The 15,281-nt window shown below is 33.0% G+C and overlaps 1 protein-coding gene across 2 annotated transcripts in view; it reads left to right on the top strand.

Annotated features, from left to right (window-relative positions):
* Nucleotides 1–15,281, top strand: part of RICTOR (RPTOR independent companion of MTOR complex 2) — a 115,517-nt gene that overhangs the window by 37,032 nt on the left and 63,204 nt on the right. For both annotated transcript variants that reach the window (XM_061187731.1, XM_061187730.1), the window contains exons 4-5: nt 8,987–9,051; nt 9,902–10,033. In XM_061187731.1, coding sequence (XP_061043714.1) covers nt 8,987–9,051; nt 9,902–10,033 — 197 coding nt within the window. The remainder of the gene's footprint in view (nt 1–8,986; nt 9,052–9,901; nt 10,034–15,281) is intronic.

Genomic DNA, 15,281 nt, shown 5'->3' with positions numbered 1-15,281 from the left:
CTTGAGATTTATTGATTTGTAGTTTGTGTGTTTTACACTTTCTAATATATCATAGAGTCCTTTCCTTTTCTGTAAATGTAGATCTACTTTTTAGTAGCTGCATATGTGTGTTGATAGAGGTATGTGTGTGTGCATATCCATCCATATGTATGTATATGTATGTGCATCCAAGTATACATACATATGTGTAATACATATACCATAATTTATTTAATCATTCCATCATTAGAAAATAGACGTTTTTCCTCCTTTCTGCATTTTAAATTAATGCATTAGTAACACTCTTGTGTACTGTCTTGTGTAGAATAGAATTTTAAAACTGTAATTATTTAGCCAAGAGCATTTGTACTTTGTATTTTAAAACCTACTTATAAATTGCCTTCTGAAAAGACTATGCTGTGGAATTCTAATTTGTGATAAGATTTTTTGAAGTTTGGATTATTCTTTCTGTTGCTCATTGAGGAGAACTGTTTAGTTAACCTTCAGAGCCATATAAGTAAAATGGGAATAGCATTTAACTGCCCAGTTTTAACTGATCATTATATATTTTTTAAAGTTAATAATTTTAATAAGCAGCTCAGACATTTTTATTACCTAGAGACGGTTTAGACTTCTATTTTAACTTTGTCAGAATATAATATTGTTGATAGCCCCCTTTGATTATTTTAGTATTTGTAAGAAAGTTCTATGGATTAATGATAACAAATAGATTGATGTTGCACATGGATTTTAATAGGCAAAATATACCAGTGACATGTTATCAAAACCTTTTCCTCATTCATTCATTCATTCATATTATTTTTTGGCCATGCTATGCAGCATGCAGGATCTTAGTTCCCCAACCAGGTATCGAACCAGTGCCCCCTGCAGTGGAAGCGCAGAGTCTTAACCACTGGACTTCCAGGGAAGCCCCATACCCCATTTAAAGATAAGATATTATGTAACAGTATTTGTTTTGTTTATATTAAAAAAATTAAATTTAATAGTTATGCTCATAAAATAATTGCAGACTTCTGATGATATTGAATGCTTAAGTTGGTTTATAAGTAACAAATTTAACAAACTTAATTCAACTGAGCTGAAGTATCAATAAAAGGAAGTTATTTACTCTCCTGATGAGGAAGACCACATGTCAGGTCTTAATTTCAGGCAGAATGACCTAGGGGTTGAAAAAATGTTAATTGCATTCTGTCTCTCCATTTCTCAGCTCTTTTCTTTTAGGTTAGCTTCATTCTCAAACACTTTCCATATGACTAAGATACATCATCTTTATAGCTTTCAGTCATAAAAGGAGAGGGTAGCCCTCTCTTACAACTTCTGCATGAACTACGGTCCTATTTAGTGACATTAAGCTAGGTATTGTGACTGATAGTCATAAAAACACATGGGGTGGGGAGTGACTGAACTCCAGTGAAATATGTGATGTCTAATAATTTAGCATTTTAAGTGACTGTTAGGATGCTAATTCTTACATTTTGAAAGGTCTTTAATGATTTCTAAGCATCAACAGTAATTTATTCTTAATATTAACAAACCTATGTGGTAAGGCAGGCATTGTTATAAGATAGAATTGAAGAAATTGCTACCTAATGATTGAAGGTTAATTAGTAATTCAGTCAGTAGTTCAGGTAGGATGAGATTCCCATTGTTTAAATTTACCAATTCAGCGTTCTTCTTGCTATTTCTGCCTATCTCTTTCCCAGAGTTAAGAGTTAAAGGGTTTCAGCTCAATATCAAAAAAACAAACAACCCAATCCAAAAATGGGCAGAAGACCTAAATAGACATTTCTCCAAAGAAGATATACAGATTGCCAACAAACACATGAAAGGATGCTCAACATCATTAATCATTAGAGAAATGCAAATCAAAACTACAATGAGATATCATCTCACACCGGTCAGAATGGCCATCATCAAAAAATCTACAAACAATAAATGCTGGAGAGGGTGTGGAGAAAAGGGAATCTTCTTGCACTGTTGGTGGGAATGTAAATTGATAACAGCCACTATGGAGAACAGTATGGAGGTTCCTTAAAAAACTAAAAATAGAACTACCATGCGACCCAGCAATCCCACTACTGGGCATATACCCTGAGAAAACCATAATTCAAAAAGAATCATGTACCACAATGTTCATTGCAGCTCTATTTACAATAGTCAGGACATGGAAGCAAACTAAGTGTCCATCAACAGATGAATGGATAAAGAAGATGTGGCACATATATACAATGGAATATTACTCAGCCATAAAGAGAAACGAAATTGAGTTATTTGTAGTGAGGTGGATGGACCTAGAGTCTGTCATAGAGTGAAGTAAGTCAGAAAGAGAAAAACAAATACTGTATGTTAACACATATATATGGAATCTAAAAAACAAACGAACAAAAATGGTCATGAAGAACCTAGGGGCAAGATGGGAATAAAGACGGAGACCTACTAGAGAATGGACTTGAGGACACGGGGAGGGGGAAGGGTAAGCTGGGACAAAGTGAGAGAGTGGCGTGGACATATATACACTACCAAATGTAAAATAGATAGCTAGTGGGAAGCAGCCACATAGCACAGGGAGATCAGCTTGGTGCTCTGTGACCACCTAGAGAGGTGGGAAAGGGAGGGTGGGAGGGAGATGCAAGAGGCAGTAGATATGGGGACGTATGTATATGTATAGCTGATTCACTTTGTTATACAGCAGAAACTAACACACCATTGTAAAGCAATTATACTCCAATAAAGATGTTAAAAAAAAAAAAAGTTAAAGGGTTTGATTTGTAGGGTTTGTTTATTTAAATCAGGTGATTAGTAAGGTAGTGAGTCAGTTACTACAAAAATTTTTTATTAAAATAATTTATTCCTAATATTTTGAAACTTAACAATAGATGAACTCCTGGTGATTAAAAGTGAAAGCGTAATGCGTCTTTGATAATCGAAAATTTAGAATCTTATCAATGTCTTCTCTGATTTCTTATTCCTGATATATGTGAATTATTTACATATAGAAAATTTAGTCTCTGCTTGGGATAATTCTAATTCAAAAGGGATATTTTCATTTAAGACTGATTAATAAGACCCTCTTCTATAATTCTGTAAACAATATGACAGCACAATTTAGCCACCATTGAAAGCATAGCCCTAATATCTCTTACTGTCCCTGGAAAATAGGCAGATGATTATGACTAATATGCTGTGTTCCATTGCAAAGTGTTTTTTAGTTGTTACTGGTGATTTTCCAGTTTCCAACTGAGTGGACATTTTTCTCAGAAACATTTCTTGCAGTTCAAATACATTTATATTAGGTAGCAGAAAATGAAACTCCTTTCTAAATAATTTCCTAATTGTGTGTGCTTTTTGGAAATCATAATAATAACTTTGAAAAAATTTTTACCTTTCAACAAAACTGCTAATTCTAGCAAATGTTAAATAGTGAACAGTCATACATTTTGTGGTTTGAGAAGGGGAGTAATTTTGAAATTATGTTTCTCTGAATCTATAGTTTTCTGCAAGGATATCTAGTAAGTGTGAAAAAGAAAATGCAGGAAAAATACTTAGGGGAGAAACTAACCCTTGACAGGGTAAGATTTTTTATACTTCTACATTTCAAAGCATTTCATTTTATTAACAAACTGTAGCAGAAGAATGGAAACACTGCCTTTCTAGAAATGGAGTTGTTTTAAGAAAGCAACATTTCTCCCATTTTAAAAGCACAGTATCTTATATGTTAATAATAGAAAAATGAAGCTTAGAATTTTTTTTTTAAGTTTATGAATTAGAATACATCCAAGGTCTAAGTGATAACACCATGATAAGGAGTCCTTTTATTTTTCTTTTTCATTAATATATGGTACCATATAGTGACAGTGCTAGTAATCTGAAATATCTGGGGAATCTCAAATGAATACTAAATTGTTTTTAGTAGTGTAGTGATAAGGTTCTTTTTGTGTGTGTTTTAATCCTTTGAAATGGGCAATATTTGTATGTGTGTTTTTAGTTAGCTGTTCTGGGAAAAAAATAATAAATTCACTTACTCATTTTATGTGTTTATAGCCAGAGTGTGATTCTCTAGACTCTTGATTCATACCATTTTTGAGGCTGGAGAAATGAAATAAGATGGTAATGTTCAGTTATTCTATTTTTAAATCCACCCCTTTCCCCCATGTAAATTTTTTTTGTTTTTTGTTTTTGTTTTTTCTTTTCCCATGTAGATAATTTTAATACTAAAGTATAGTCACATTTCACTGGGCTCTGGACTTAGACTGGTTTGGTTTGATTTCTGGCTTTACCACTTAATAACTTTGTGGTGTTTGGAAGTCATATTACCATCTCTAGCCTCAGTAGTCTTTATTTACCAAAATATTACTTACTTTCTAGGGTTGACAAGATTAATAGTCAATAAATGCTAATTCTGTTACTATTTATGAATACTGTACTGTATGTATAACCCTTCCCAGATTAGGTAAGTAATAGATATTCATTGTAAACATTTATAAAATACAGAAAAGCACAGAAATGAAAATAAATCACCTATGATTGTACTTCTTTTTTTTTCATTATTTATTTATTTAGAATTTTATTTTATTTATTTTTTTTATGCAGCAGGTCCTTATTAGTGTATTTTCATTTTTTGATGTTAAAATGTTGATGTATAGACTTCTTTAATAATGTACTTTAAAAATGTATATATTTTTAAAAAATGTATATCTTTTAGAATATTTTCCCTAACCAATACATTATGCAGGTTATTCCTTGTGTTTCAGTATTATATAATATTAACATCTGCATAAGGTTCCTCCTTTATGAGCATTTTGTTTCTAGTTCCTTATTATTGTAAATTATTTCATAAGGATCTTGTGCTTGAACCTACTTTACATTTTAAATTATTAATATAAATCACCAAAAGCAGGTCCTGATTTTGGTGCATTTTTCCAATTTATTTTACAATATGTGTTTAGTTTATAATTCCATCAACAGTGTATTTTCTTATCTGGTATAATCATGTTAAAAAATAGTTTCTTGCCAGTTTGTTAAGCTTTATTTAAATGGCATTTTCCAATGTATTTGATTCAGATTTTAGGAAATATGTCATGTTTATTTATCAGTTTTATTTCTTCAGTAAATTCTTTGTGCATTTTCTTTGCCTCTTCTGATAAATCTTTCTGCAATTTGTTTAGACCTTCACATTATAAGGTCCTGCCTTATATTACTTTGCATATATTACATATTACTTTGCTGTGAGGGTGGAGTGTTATGAGCTGAATTGTGCTTCATCCTCCGCCCCAACCCCCAAATTTGTTTGTTGAAGCTCTATCCCAGTACCTCAGAATGTGTCTCTATTTGGAGATAGGCCCATTAAAGAGGTAATTAAGGTAAAATGGAATTATATGGGTGGTCCCTAATCCAATATGACTGATGTACTGATAAGAAAAGATAAAGACACAGACACACAAAGAGGAAAGATGATGTGAAGACACACAGAGAGATGATAGCCATCTACAGGCCAAGGAGCGAGGCCCTCAGAATAAAGAAACTGTCAAGACACTTTGATATTGGACTTCTAGTATCCAAAATCATGAGAAAATAAATTTCTGTGTTACAAGCCACAAAATTTGCTGTATTTGTTACAGCAGCCCTAGCAAACTAATATAGGGCCTAAACCTTTTGCCTATCATGTTTTTCCAAATATTTTTGACTAATATGTTATTTAACTTTTAAAATTTTAGGTATGCCATTGGTTTTCTAGAGGTATAGAAATTTTCCTGTCTTGTCCCAAAGCTTAGGAAATCTTACATTATTATTATTTTTTTTTAAACATCTTTATTGGAGTATAATTGCTTTACAATGGTGTGTTAGTTCTATTGGTATACGTATGTATAAAAAGTCTCATCCTTCTCAGTATTTAAGTACTTACAACATTGTATAACAAAACACAATAAAAACAATAAATAAAAGTTTTTTCATACTCTTTGACACTCTAAACCTTCTTTGTTTATCATATTTCAGAATTTTAAGGAATTTATAGGAATACCAGTATAATCATTTTGGATAAAGGCCTGTGAAGGAAAGGTTTTTAGCTTGTTTTGCCTATTTACCTATTTACACAGCAGTTTCCTGCCACATAAAGTGATTATTTTCGTAGTCTTTTCCCCTGCTATGAAAATGTTACAGTATCTGAGGGTTCCTGTATTCCTATCTGCTACCCTGTTCTATTTGCAACATCTTTTTTTTTTTTTTGCCTCTGAAGAAGAAATTGGATAGGAAGTTTTACAAGGATCCTACCAATAGAACAGTGAGTTTATATCATTAGTTTTTTTGCTACAATATTGTGCTTTTCACAGAGGCAGATGTGCTGGTCACTTTGGTTGGTTTATAACTTCATAACTTCTTACTGAGGGAGAGTAATAATAGCACTTGAAGACCCTTCTGATCCTTCATGTTAATGAAATGATCAACTTTCTCTTTAATCCTTTTCAGTTAGGCCCAATAAATAACTTGAGAAGCTTTATGTAACTTAGATAAAAGTCAGTTTTCAAAACTCAGACTAGATCAACATAATATGTTGTCATCCAGGTGGGGTGCAAATAGCTAGTATTAGATCAGTATTCTTAATTTAAAAAAAAAAAAAAAAAAGGAAAGCCTGTTTGAAGGCATCAGGCAACTACTCTGGCTGTAAGTGGGGTAGGAACCAAGACTTCAGAGAAGAGAGAATCTTGTGGAGATGATCTAACTTCTCCAGCAACATTTACCTGGGGGATACTGGCTAATGTGGAATGTGGACAGGAAGCTAAAAATTTAGACTGTAGTCCCAGGAGTACTGTTGCTGAAACATGGGAAAAACAGCACAGAGCTTTTGATGGAGACCATCAAATGGGAGAAATCAAGTAAAGGGAGATTCTCCCCTCAGTACATTTATTTGTTGAATCTTGGGATGGGAAATATAAAATCCTAAGCAGAAAATCTTTGAGAATCAGGGTGGACTTTCTAGTGTTTTTATAAAACAAAAGTGAGACATGTCATCCTCTTGAGATTGGTCCCCTGAACAACGAGCTTTCAGTTGAAACCTGGGGGAAAAACCAGAGGTAGACTGAGTATTACCAGGGCAGCAGCCTAATATGGACTCACCATTGTCCATTGGCCTGACAAAGAGGATGAACCCTTTGTGGAGAAAGATAACGTAGTCAGGAATCTCCGCAAGTTTTTATGTACAAAGATTATAGGATCCACCAAAAGACAGGACTACATGACCAGAACAAAAGGAAAAACAGATAATAAAAACAGACTCAGAGATTATCTACATCATTCATATCCATTTAGATGATAAGCACTTTAAATATTTAAAATGTAGTTAATATATCAAGAAAATAGAGGAAACTATGGAGAAAATAGGTGAAAAATGAAGATTTTTTCATTATGATATTGGATGTGTTACAAAGTTAAATGGAAACACGATATGTAAAATTAAAAACTCACTAGATAGGTATAATAGAAAATTAGACTTATCAGAAGATAAATAAATAGGAAATACCCAGCTGAAGGACAGAAAAAAAAAAGAGAAAGGAGAAAACAGAAAAGAGGACTTAGAGATTTGTGGTGTACACAAAAAGATCGAACATTTGAATTACCAGAAAAAGAGGAGAGAGAATTGGGCAAAACTACTTTTGAAGAGATACAGAATTTTCTAAAACTGATAAAATATATCAACCTAGAGATTCGGAAATTTCTGTTTTCCCTAAGCAGGGATGCAAATAAAACCACCCTAGAACAGCAAGAGTGCTGAAATCAAAGATAAAAAAATCTTGAAAGGAATCTGAAAAAAAGGATAAGACCTTCATAGGAGCCAACAGTAAGACTCATATCGGACTTCTCAACAAACAATGGAAGCCATCTTGAAATTGTTTTAAGAAAAGAGCAAACCTAAAAATTTATATAAATCCAGCAAAATGTCCTCCAAAAACAAGTGGAAAAAAATCATTTCTGGACAAACAAAAACCAAAAAAATCCATTGCCAGCAACCTTGGCTATAAAACAAATGAAGATACCAATAAAACAGATCAACAACAATGAACTGAGGATTCTTTAGGCAGAAGAGAGAACATCCCATAAAGGTACCACTGGAGTGAAGAATAATGGAAGTGGTGAATTTGAGAGTAAATATAAATTGATACTGACTAAATATGAACTAAAAACAAAAATAATGTCTTTTGGGGCTTAAAAGATAGAAAAAACAAAAAGTGAAAGGTGAGAGGAGTAAATGGAGTTGAAGTATTGGAGTCTCATATTATTGAGAACATGGTAAAGTAGTAATTTCTGTTAGACTGTAATAAGTCAAAAATGCATGTTGTAATCTCTATGGTAACCACTAAAAGAATAGTTTTTTTTAATAGATTAATTTATTATTTATTTATTTTATTTATTTTTGGCTGCATCGGGTCTTAGTTGCAGCATGTGGGATCTTCATTGAGGCCTGCGGGATCTTTTGTTGCAGCGCGCAGGCTTCTCTCTAGCTGTGGCGTGTGGGTTTTCTCTTCTGTGGTTGTGGCGCGTAGGCTCTGTAGTTTGCAGCATGTGGGCTCTAGTTGAGGTGCGTGAGCTCGGTAGTTGTGGCACGCAAGCTTAGTTGCCCCGCGGCGTGTGGGATCTTAGTCCCCTGACCAGGGATCGAACCCATGTCCCCTGCATTGCAAGGTGGATTCTTTACCACTGGACCACCAGGGAAGTCCCAAGAATAGTTTTTAAAACAGTAAGAGTATGGAGGGGGAAAAAAGAATAATAAAAAGCAGCTGGTTAATTCAGACAAAGGCAAGAAACCTAGAACTGTCAGGTCAAATAAATGATAAGATAATAGAAATAAATCATATTTAGACAGTAGAATCATATATTTTTCAAAATTTTATTAGAGAAAAATACCTTTTTTTCCAGTCTCAAAAAGTAATGTATGTAAATAAGCAAAAATACATGCTTATGTTTATGCATACTTGTTTTGTTTTTCTGACAGCTGCTTTGTGATATTGGCCACAATGAAGAAAAACTGGGTTTTAACTATGAGGATATCATAATTTGGTAAGTATAGTTCATTTGCCTTCCTCATCCCTTCTGGATTTTAGTAATTTCAGTTTTAGTAATTTTAAACTAAAAATAGAGTATAACACCTTGTTTTGATTTTATAGAAACAGTTGTTTGAATGTTAGAAAAATTCAGGATCTCCAGCAGTTTTAACTGTTATCCTGTTGTTCTTACTGATATTTTGTAATTATCAAATATAAAGAACCAAAGCTAATATTGAAAAGTACCTGGACTTCTACAGTCTAAACTTCTAAGTTAAATCACAGAATAAAAGTTCTCATATTATTCCCAAGAGCAAGAAGAACCTGTACAGTTATCTCTAGATCTCACCTAAGACACAGTATGCTTATGGCAAACTTGATTTGCTCAAGCCCACGAGAGGCGTAATGTTACAGTTTCACAGCCGTCGTTTTGGCATGCTGAGGAATTAAAATTGGTATAAGTAGTTTCTTCCTACTGTCATTATAAAGTATTTTTATTTATTGGTTTAAACCAATGATTCTTTGGGAGAAGTGAAACAAGTAAGTAGATAGATGGGGATAGACTGTAGAGGCATATGTGATACAGCTTGAAAAAGGCATATTTAATTTCCCACTGTTTATATAAAATAAACTACAGAAGGTAGAACAAAACTCTTAACATTTTCTTGATTGGTAGGAATATACCAAGGAGGCAAAAATTAAAAAATAACATTAGTGAAGTTCCATGGCTTACAGTGAATGATTTTTATATATGTAAAATGACTAGTAGCTTTGCTTATTTCAACTGAAGAAGGATTTGGTACCATAATTTTATGTGTATTTGAAACTCATGCAGCAAGACTTTTTGTTTGTTTGTTTTCATATAGCTTGCGGTTAGCTTTATTGAATGAAGCAAAAGAAGTGCGGGCAGCAGGGCTACGAGCTCTTCGGTATCTCATCCAAGACTCCAGTATTCTGCAGAAGGTGCTAAAATTGAAAGTGGACTATTTAATAGCTAGGTAATTTTCTTAGCGCTCCCTGTGTTTTTATATGTTTTTTAAAATTGTGTATTAAGTTTTAGCATACGTACCATAAAGTATACAGATTTTTAGTGTAAAGCCTGATAATTTTTACACGTAGATACAACCAAGTACCCTATTATCCTGAATAAGATATGGAACATTTTCAGCATCCCAATCAAGTTCCCTTGTGTACCCAGTCAGTAGTAAACATTACTCTGACTTTTTTCATCCTAGACTAGTTTTTCCTATTCTTGAGTATCATATATTGGAAGTATACATTACTCTTTTCTTTCCTCAGTGTTATCTGTGAGATTTATCCATGTTGATTTAAAAAAAAAATTTCTGTGTAGTATTTTATGTTATGAATAGAGCACAATTTATTTAATCCATTCTGTTGATTTTTTTCTTGGTTGTTTTCAGTGTTTGGCTATTTTGAATAAAGCTGCCCTGAACATTCTTGCACAAGTCTGTTGGTGGACGTATGCACTCATTTCTCTTAGGTATATATGTAGGAGTGGAATTGCTGGGTGATAAGTTTTATGTATATTTAACTTTAGTAGTTACTGCCAAACAGTTTTCCAAAGTGATTGTACTGATTTACACTCCTACCAGAAATGATTGACAGTTCCAATCCCTCCACATCCTCATCAGCATTTGCTCTTTTCAGTTTTTAATTATACCCTTTTCTGCTATGGTTTTCGTTGTGAGTTTCATTGTGGTTTTAATTTCTGTTTCCCTTTCATTTGCTTGCTGACTATTTGGATATCCTCTTTGTCTTTTGCTCGTTTGTAAATTGGATTGTCTATCTTTTTGCTTAGGAGTTTTTGATGTCTTCTGGATATGATTCCTTTTGAGTATATGTATTGAGAATATCTTCTCAGTCTACCTTGTCTTCTTACTCTTCTTAATTAATAAAATCCAATATAGCAGTCTTTTATTTTATAGTTAATGTTTTTGGTCTCTTTGGATGATAATATCCTATTTTTTCTTCTAAAGGTTTTATTCCGTATATGTTGAAATAGGTGTCAGGTCACAATTCATTTTTATCAATATCCAATAAATATTAGAGGCATTTAGAGAAAAGATTCTCCTTTCATGTCTAAATTAGTTTCATTTTTGTTGTAAGTCAGGTAACTGATAAGTATGGATCTGTTTTTGCTTTCCCTATTCTCTTTGTTTGGTCTATTTGTCTATTCTTGCTCCATTTTCTCCCTGTTTTAAATGACTGCAGCTTGACAATAAGTGTTGATATGTTTTAGTATAAGTCCTCCAGCTTTTCTTCTATTTTGGGTTCTGTATTTCCATGTGAATTTTAGAAAATCAACTTGTCCATTTCCATAAAACTTTCTGGGATATCAATAGTAATTGCATTGAAGCTCTGTGTTAATTTGGGGTGAATTGATATCGTAGTAATATCGAATCTTCCAAACCTTTATTTATTTGGAACTTTAATTTCTCTCAACATTTTGTAGTTTTCTATGCAGAGACGTCTTGCACATATTTGTAGGTTTATCCTAAGGCATTTATTACATGATATAGTATTAATGTAATTAAAATTTTTCTTTTTCATAGTTTTTGCTGCTAATATATAGAAAAATAATTGTAGGGTTTTATGTTTTGTTTTTGTATATTCTTATCTCGGTGATCTGACTAAATTCACTTTTTAATTCTAATTGTTTTTAAGGTTATTTTAGAGTTTCTATGTACATTAGCATTAATTGCAAATGATGACCCTTTTATTTCTTCCTTCCCAATCCTTATACTTTTCTTTTCCTCACCATATCGCACTGGTTAGAATATTGCACTGACTAGAAATGGTAATTGGATAACTATGTTTTGCTCCTGAACTCAAGTTGAAAGTGTTCAGTATTTTGCCATTATTTATGATACTTGCTGTAGACTCTTAGTGGATTTCTTTATATTCCTTGTTTGCATTCCTGAAGTAAACACCACTTTTTAATGCTGTCTTTTTATTTTACGTATAACTGTATTGGGTTTGCTAATATTCTGTGGAAAAATTTTTGCAGTTATGTTTATGAGAGGTATTGGCCTATATTTTTCCATTGTTCTAATTTTTTTTTGGTTTTGGTATCAAGAGTATGTTTATAAAACAACTAAGGAAATGTTGCCCTCTTTTTATATTCTCTGGAAGAATTTATGTAAGAACTTATGTAAGATATTGCTTTTTACCTTACATGATTAGTAGAGTTCACCAGCGAATCTGTCTCGCCCTGGGGTTTTCTTTCTTAGGAAGTTTTAATATTATGGACTCAATTTTTTTTTTTTTTTTGGCTGCGTTGGGTCTTTGTTGCTCCGCGTGGGCTTTCTCTAGTTGCGGCGAGTGGGGGCTACTCTTCACTGCGGCGCGTGGGCTTCTCATTGCGGTAGCTTCTCTTGTTGCGGAGCATGAGCTCTAGGCATGTGAGCTTCAGTAGTTGCAGCACATAGGCTCAGTAGTTGCAGTGCGCGGGCTCTAGGGCACGAGGGCTTCAGTAGTTGTGGCACATGGGTTTAGTTGCTCCGCGGCATGTGGGATCTTCCTGGACTAGAGCTCGAACCCGTGTCCCCTGCATTGGCAGGCGGATTCTTAACTACTGCGCCACCAGGGAAGTCCCCTTGTCAGTTCTTGCTTTATATATTTTGAAGCTTTGTTATTGCATTCATATTTAGAATTGTTAAACCTTCTCATTGGGCTAATCCTTTCATAGTTATGAAATGTCTCTCTTTATTCCTAGTAATACTTGTTTTGAGTGTTCATGTTATCTAATGTTAATATAGCTATACTAACTTTCTTTTATTTAGGGTTTGCACAATATATCCTCTTCTGTCCTTTCACTTTCTTTTTTTTTGTTGTTACATTTAAGTTTCTCTCCCGTTAACATCAAATAGATTTTTTTAAAATCTAGTTTGACCATCTTTGTCTTCTAATTGGATTAGACTATGTCTAGTGGTTTTTTATATGCAGGGTCTATGTGCTTTATCTAATGTAATTATATTTATAAATTTGTCATCTTGCCATTAGTTTTCTCATATATTTGACTTTGCTGTCTTGCTGTTGGTATTCTATTTGTCACGTCTATTCTTTGGTCTTGCATTGCTCCTTTTTTGTTTCTTTGGGAATAATCAAGAATTTTTTTCCTCTTCTATTAATGTCTTGGTTTTAAAGCCTTTTCTTCTATTAGCAGTTGCCGTAGAGATTACATTTATCCTTGATATGTTAAGGTTTACCACTTTTATTACACCCAGAACAATGCAGGAAACCTCTTCCAGCTTGACCATCACCTCCCCTCTGCCTTATTTCTACATGTATTTGTAACCCCACAGGATAGTCCTGTTATTGTATTAAATTGGAACTATTGATATTTACCTATGTTATTTACCCATTCCAATATTCTTCCTTCTTGCATTTCCACCCTTTTATCTTGGGTCACTTTCTTGAATTTCCTTTACTATTTTCTCATAATGTAGGTATACTGGAGTTGAATGCTTTAAATAAGTTATTGTCTTCTGGATTTTGGTTTTTTTTGTTGAACAGTAAGTAGTCTCTCTTCTTGTTGCTTCTTTTTCTCCTTTGGCTACTTTAAAGGTTTTTTTTCCTGTTACTTTCTCTCCTATCTCCTGGTACTCCAGCTATACAGTGTTGAATCTGTTCACTGTGCCACATGTCTCTAATGCCCTTACTGTATTTTCAATCTTTGTTGTTGTTAATCTTTGTGCTTCAATGTTGTTACTTTCTACTTACCTGTTTTTTTAATAGTCCTCCATCCTGCTAGTAAATCAGTCTCTTGAATTTTTAATTTCAGTTATTGTATTTCTATAATTTATATTTTACTCTTACTTAAACATGCTAGGTCTCTGTTTTATTTTCTTGAGCATAATAATCATAGTTATTTATAGCCCTCTTATGACAACTCCAGTGTGTGAATCACCTGTGTTCTGTTTCTATTATCATTTTCTTTTCTTGGTTTTTGATTACTTGACCCTTTGTTTGTTTTAAAGCATACCTCATATTATATGTGATTGGATGTGAACATTGTATGTTAAAAGTTTTTGGCTCTGGATCATGTTATTTTTCTCTTAAAAGAGTTAAGCTTTATTCTGGAATGTTGGCTTATCACACTGATTGTGTTAAAATTTGTTTTTTCCCTTTGCCTTTGCTCTAGGAAGTGGCTATATGGAATCTCAAGTGAAAATGTAGATATTTAGCAGAATCTCTTCATCCTGAGCAACCTTGAGCCTTAACATCTTTCTTAGAATATTATGTACCTGCTAAAATTTCTGCTCAGTTCCTTGGCTTCTCAGCAGTAGCTTTTTGCTTGGTTTCTTGGACTTTAACTCTGCATTTGTACAACATAGAAATTGGCAAGTGCGTTGGAAAGGGGATTGCACGCAGATTCTTGCTTATGCTCCTATTTTCTTTTCTTTGAGATTTTTTTCCCTCAAGTCCCAGCCACTTTGGTTGCCCTAAAGTTCAGTCTGTCTCTCCAGTACAGGAAGATTTTTGCTTTCTTTTAGGACTCTATTCGCCTAAAACTGGGGATTGGCAAGTGTCCCCAGGGACGAAGCCTGAGTGGATATGGACTTAATGCTTCACTTTCCAGGGATTATTATCCATTGCCCTTTTAACAGTTGCTTTACAAAGTACTATATTTAGCCTTTATAGTTATTTTTGGCAGGAGGATTGGTCTGATCTGTTGTGTCCAGAAATGGAATTATATGTCTGTTTGCTTCTTATTAAAGTTGTTTTAGATTAATTATATTCAGATAGCAGAAATGCTTTTGAATAGCAAATTATCTATGTATTGATATGTAAAGTATTGATTAGAATTGTGAACTGTCTAAACATAAGTAAAAATGAATTATTCTTCCACATAAACCAAAGACTCTTTAGAAATTGAATAATTTAATAAATTTTACAGAGAAATGTCAGTTAAGTGATATATGAGCATTAATTTTTGAAGTACAGTCACATTTCAAATTATATTTTGGTAAAATAGAATTATTGTGGCTAATATAAGACTTTTAACTTAGTTATAACATGTAACATTTAGGCTCTGGTTAAAATCACAATTAAACGAAAACATAGGCTTTGAAATATTTTTCCTTCACAATTTTTATAAAATATTTGTGAACTTTATCAAAGATAGGTGAATATTTTTTCAGTAGATTTCTGATATTTTGCTTTATAAATATGTTTATTATTTCTGTATAGATGTATATAATTCTATAAATTACTTACTATATT

This window comes from Eubalaena glacialis, chromosome 4 (assembly GCF_028564815.1).
Source record: "Eubalaena glacialis isolate mEubGla1 chromosome 4, mEubGla1.1.hap2.+ XY, whole genome shotgun sequence".
Classification (NCBI taxonomy): Eukaryota; Metazoa; Chordata; class Mammalia; order Artiodactyla; family Balaenidae; genus Eubalaena; species Eubalaena glacialis.
The sequence above is the reverse complement of the archived record's forward strand: the minus strand, read 5'-3'. Positions and strand labels throughout refer to the sequence as shown.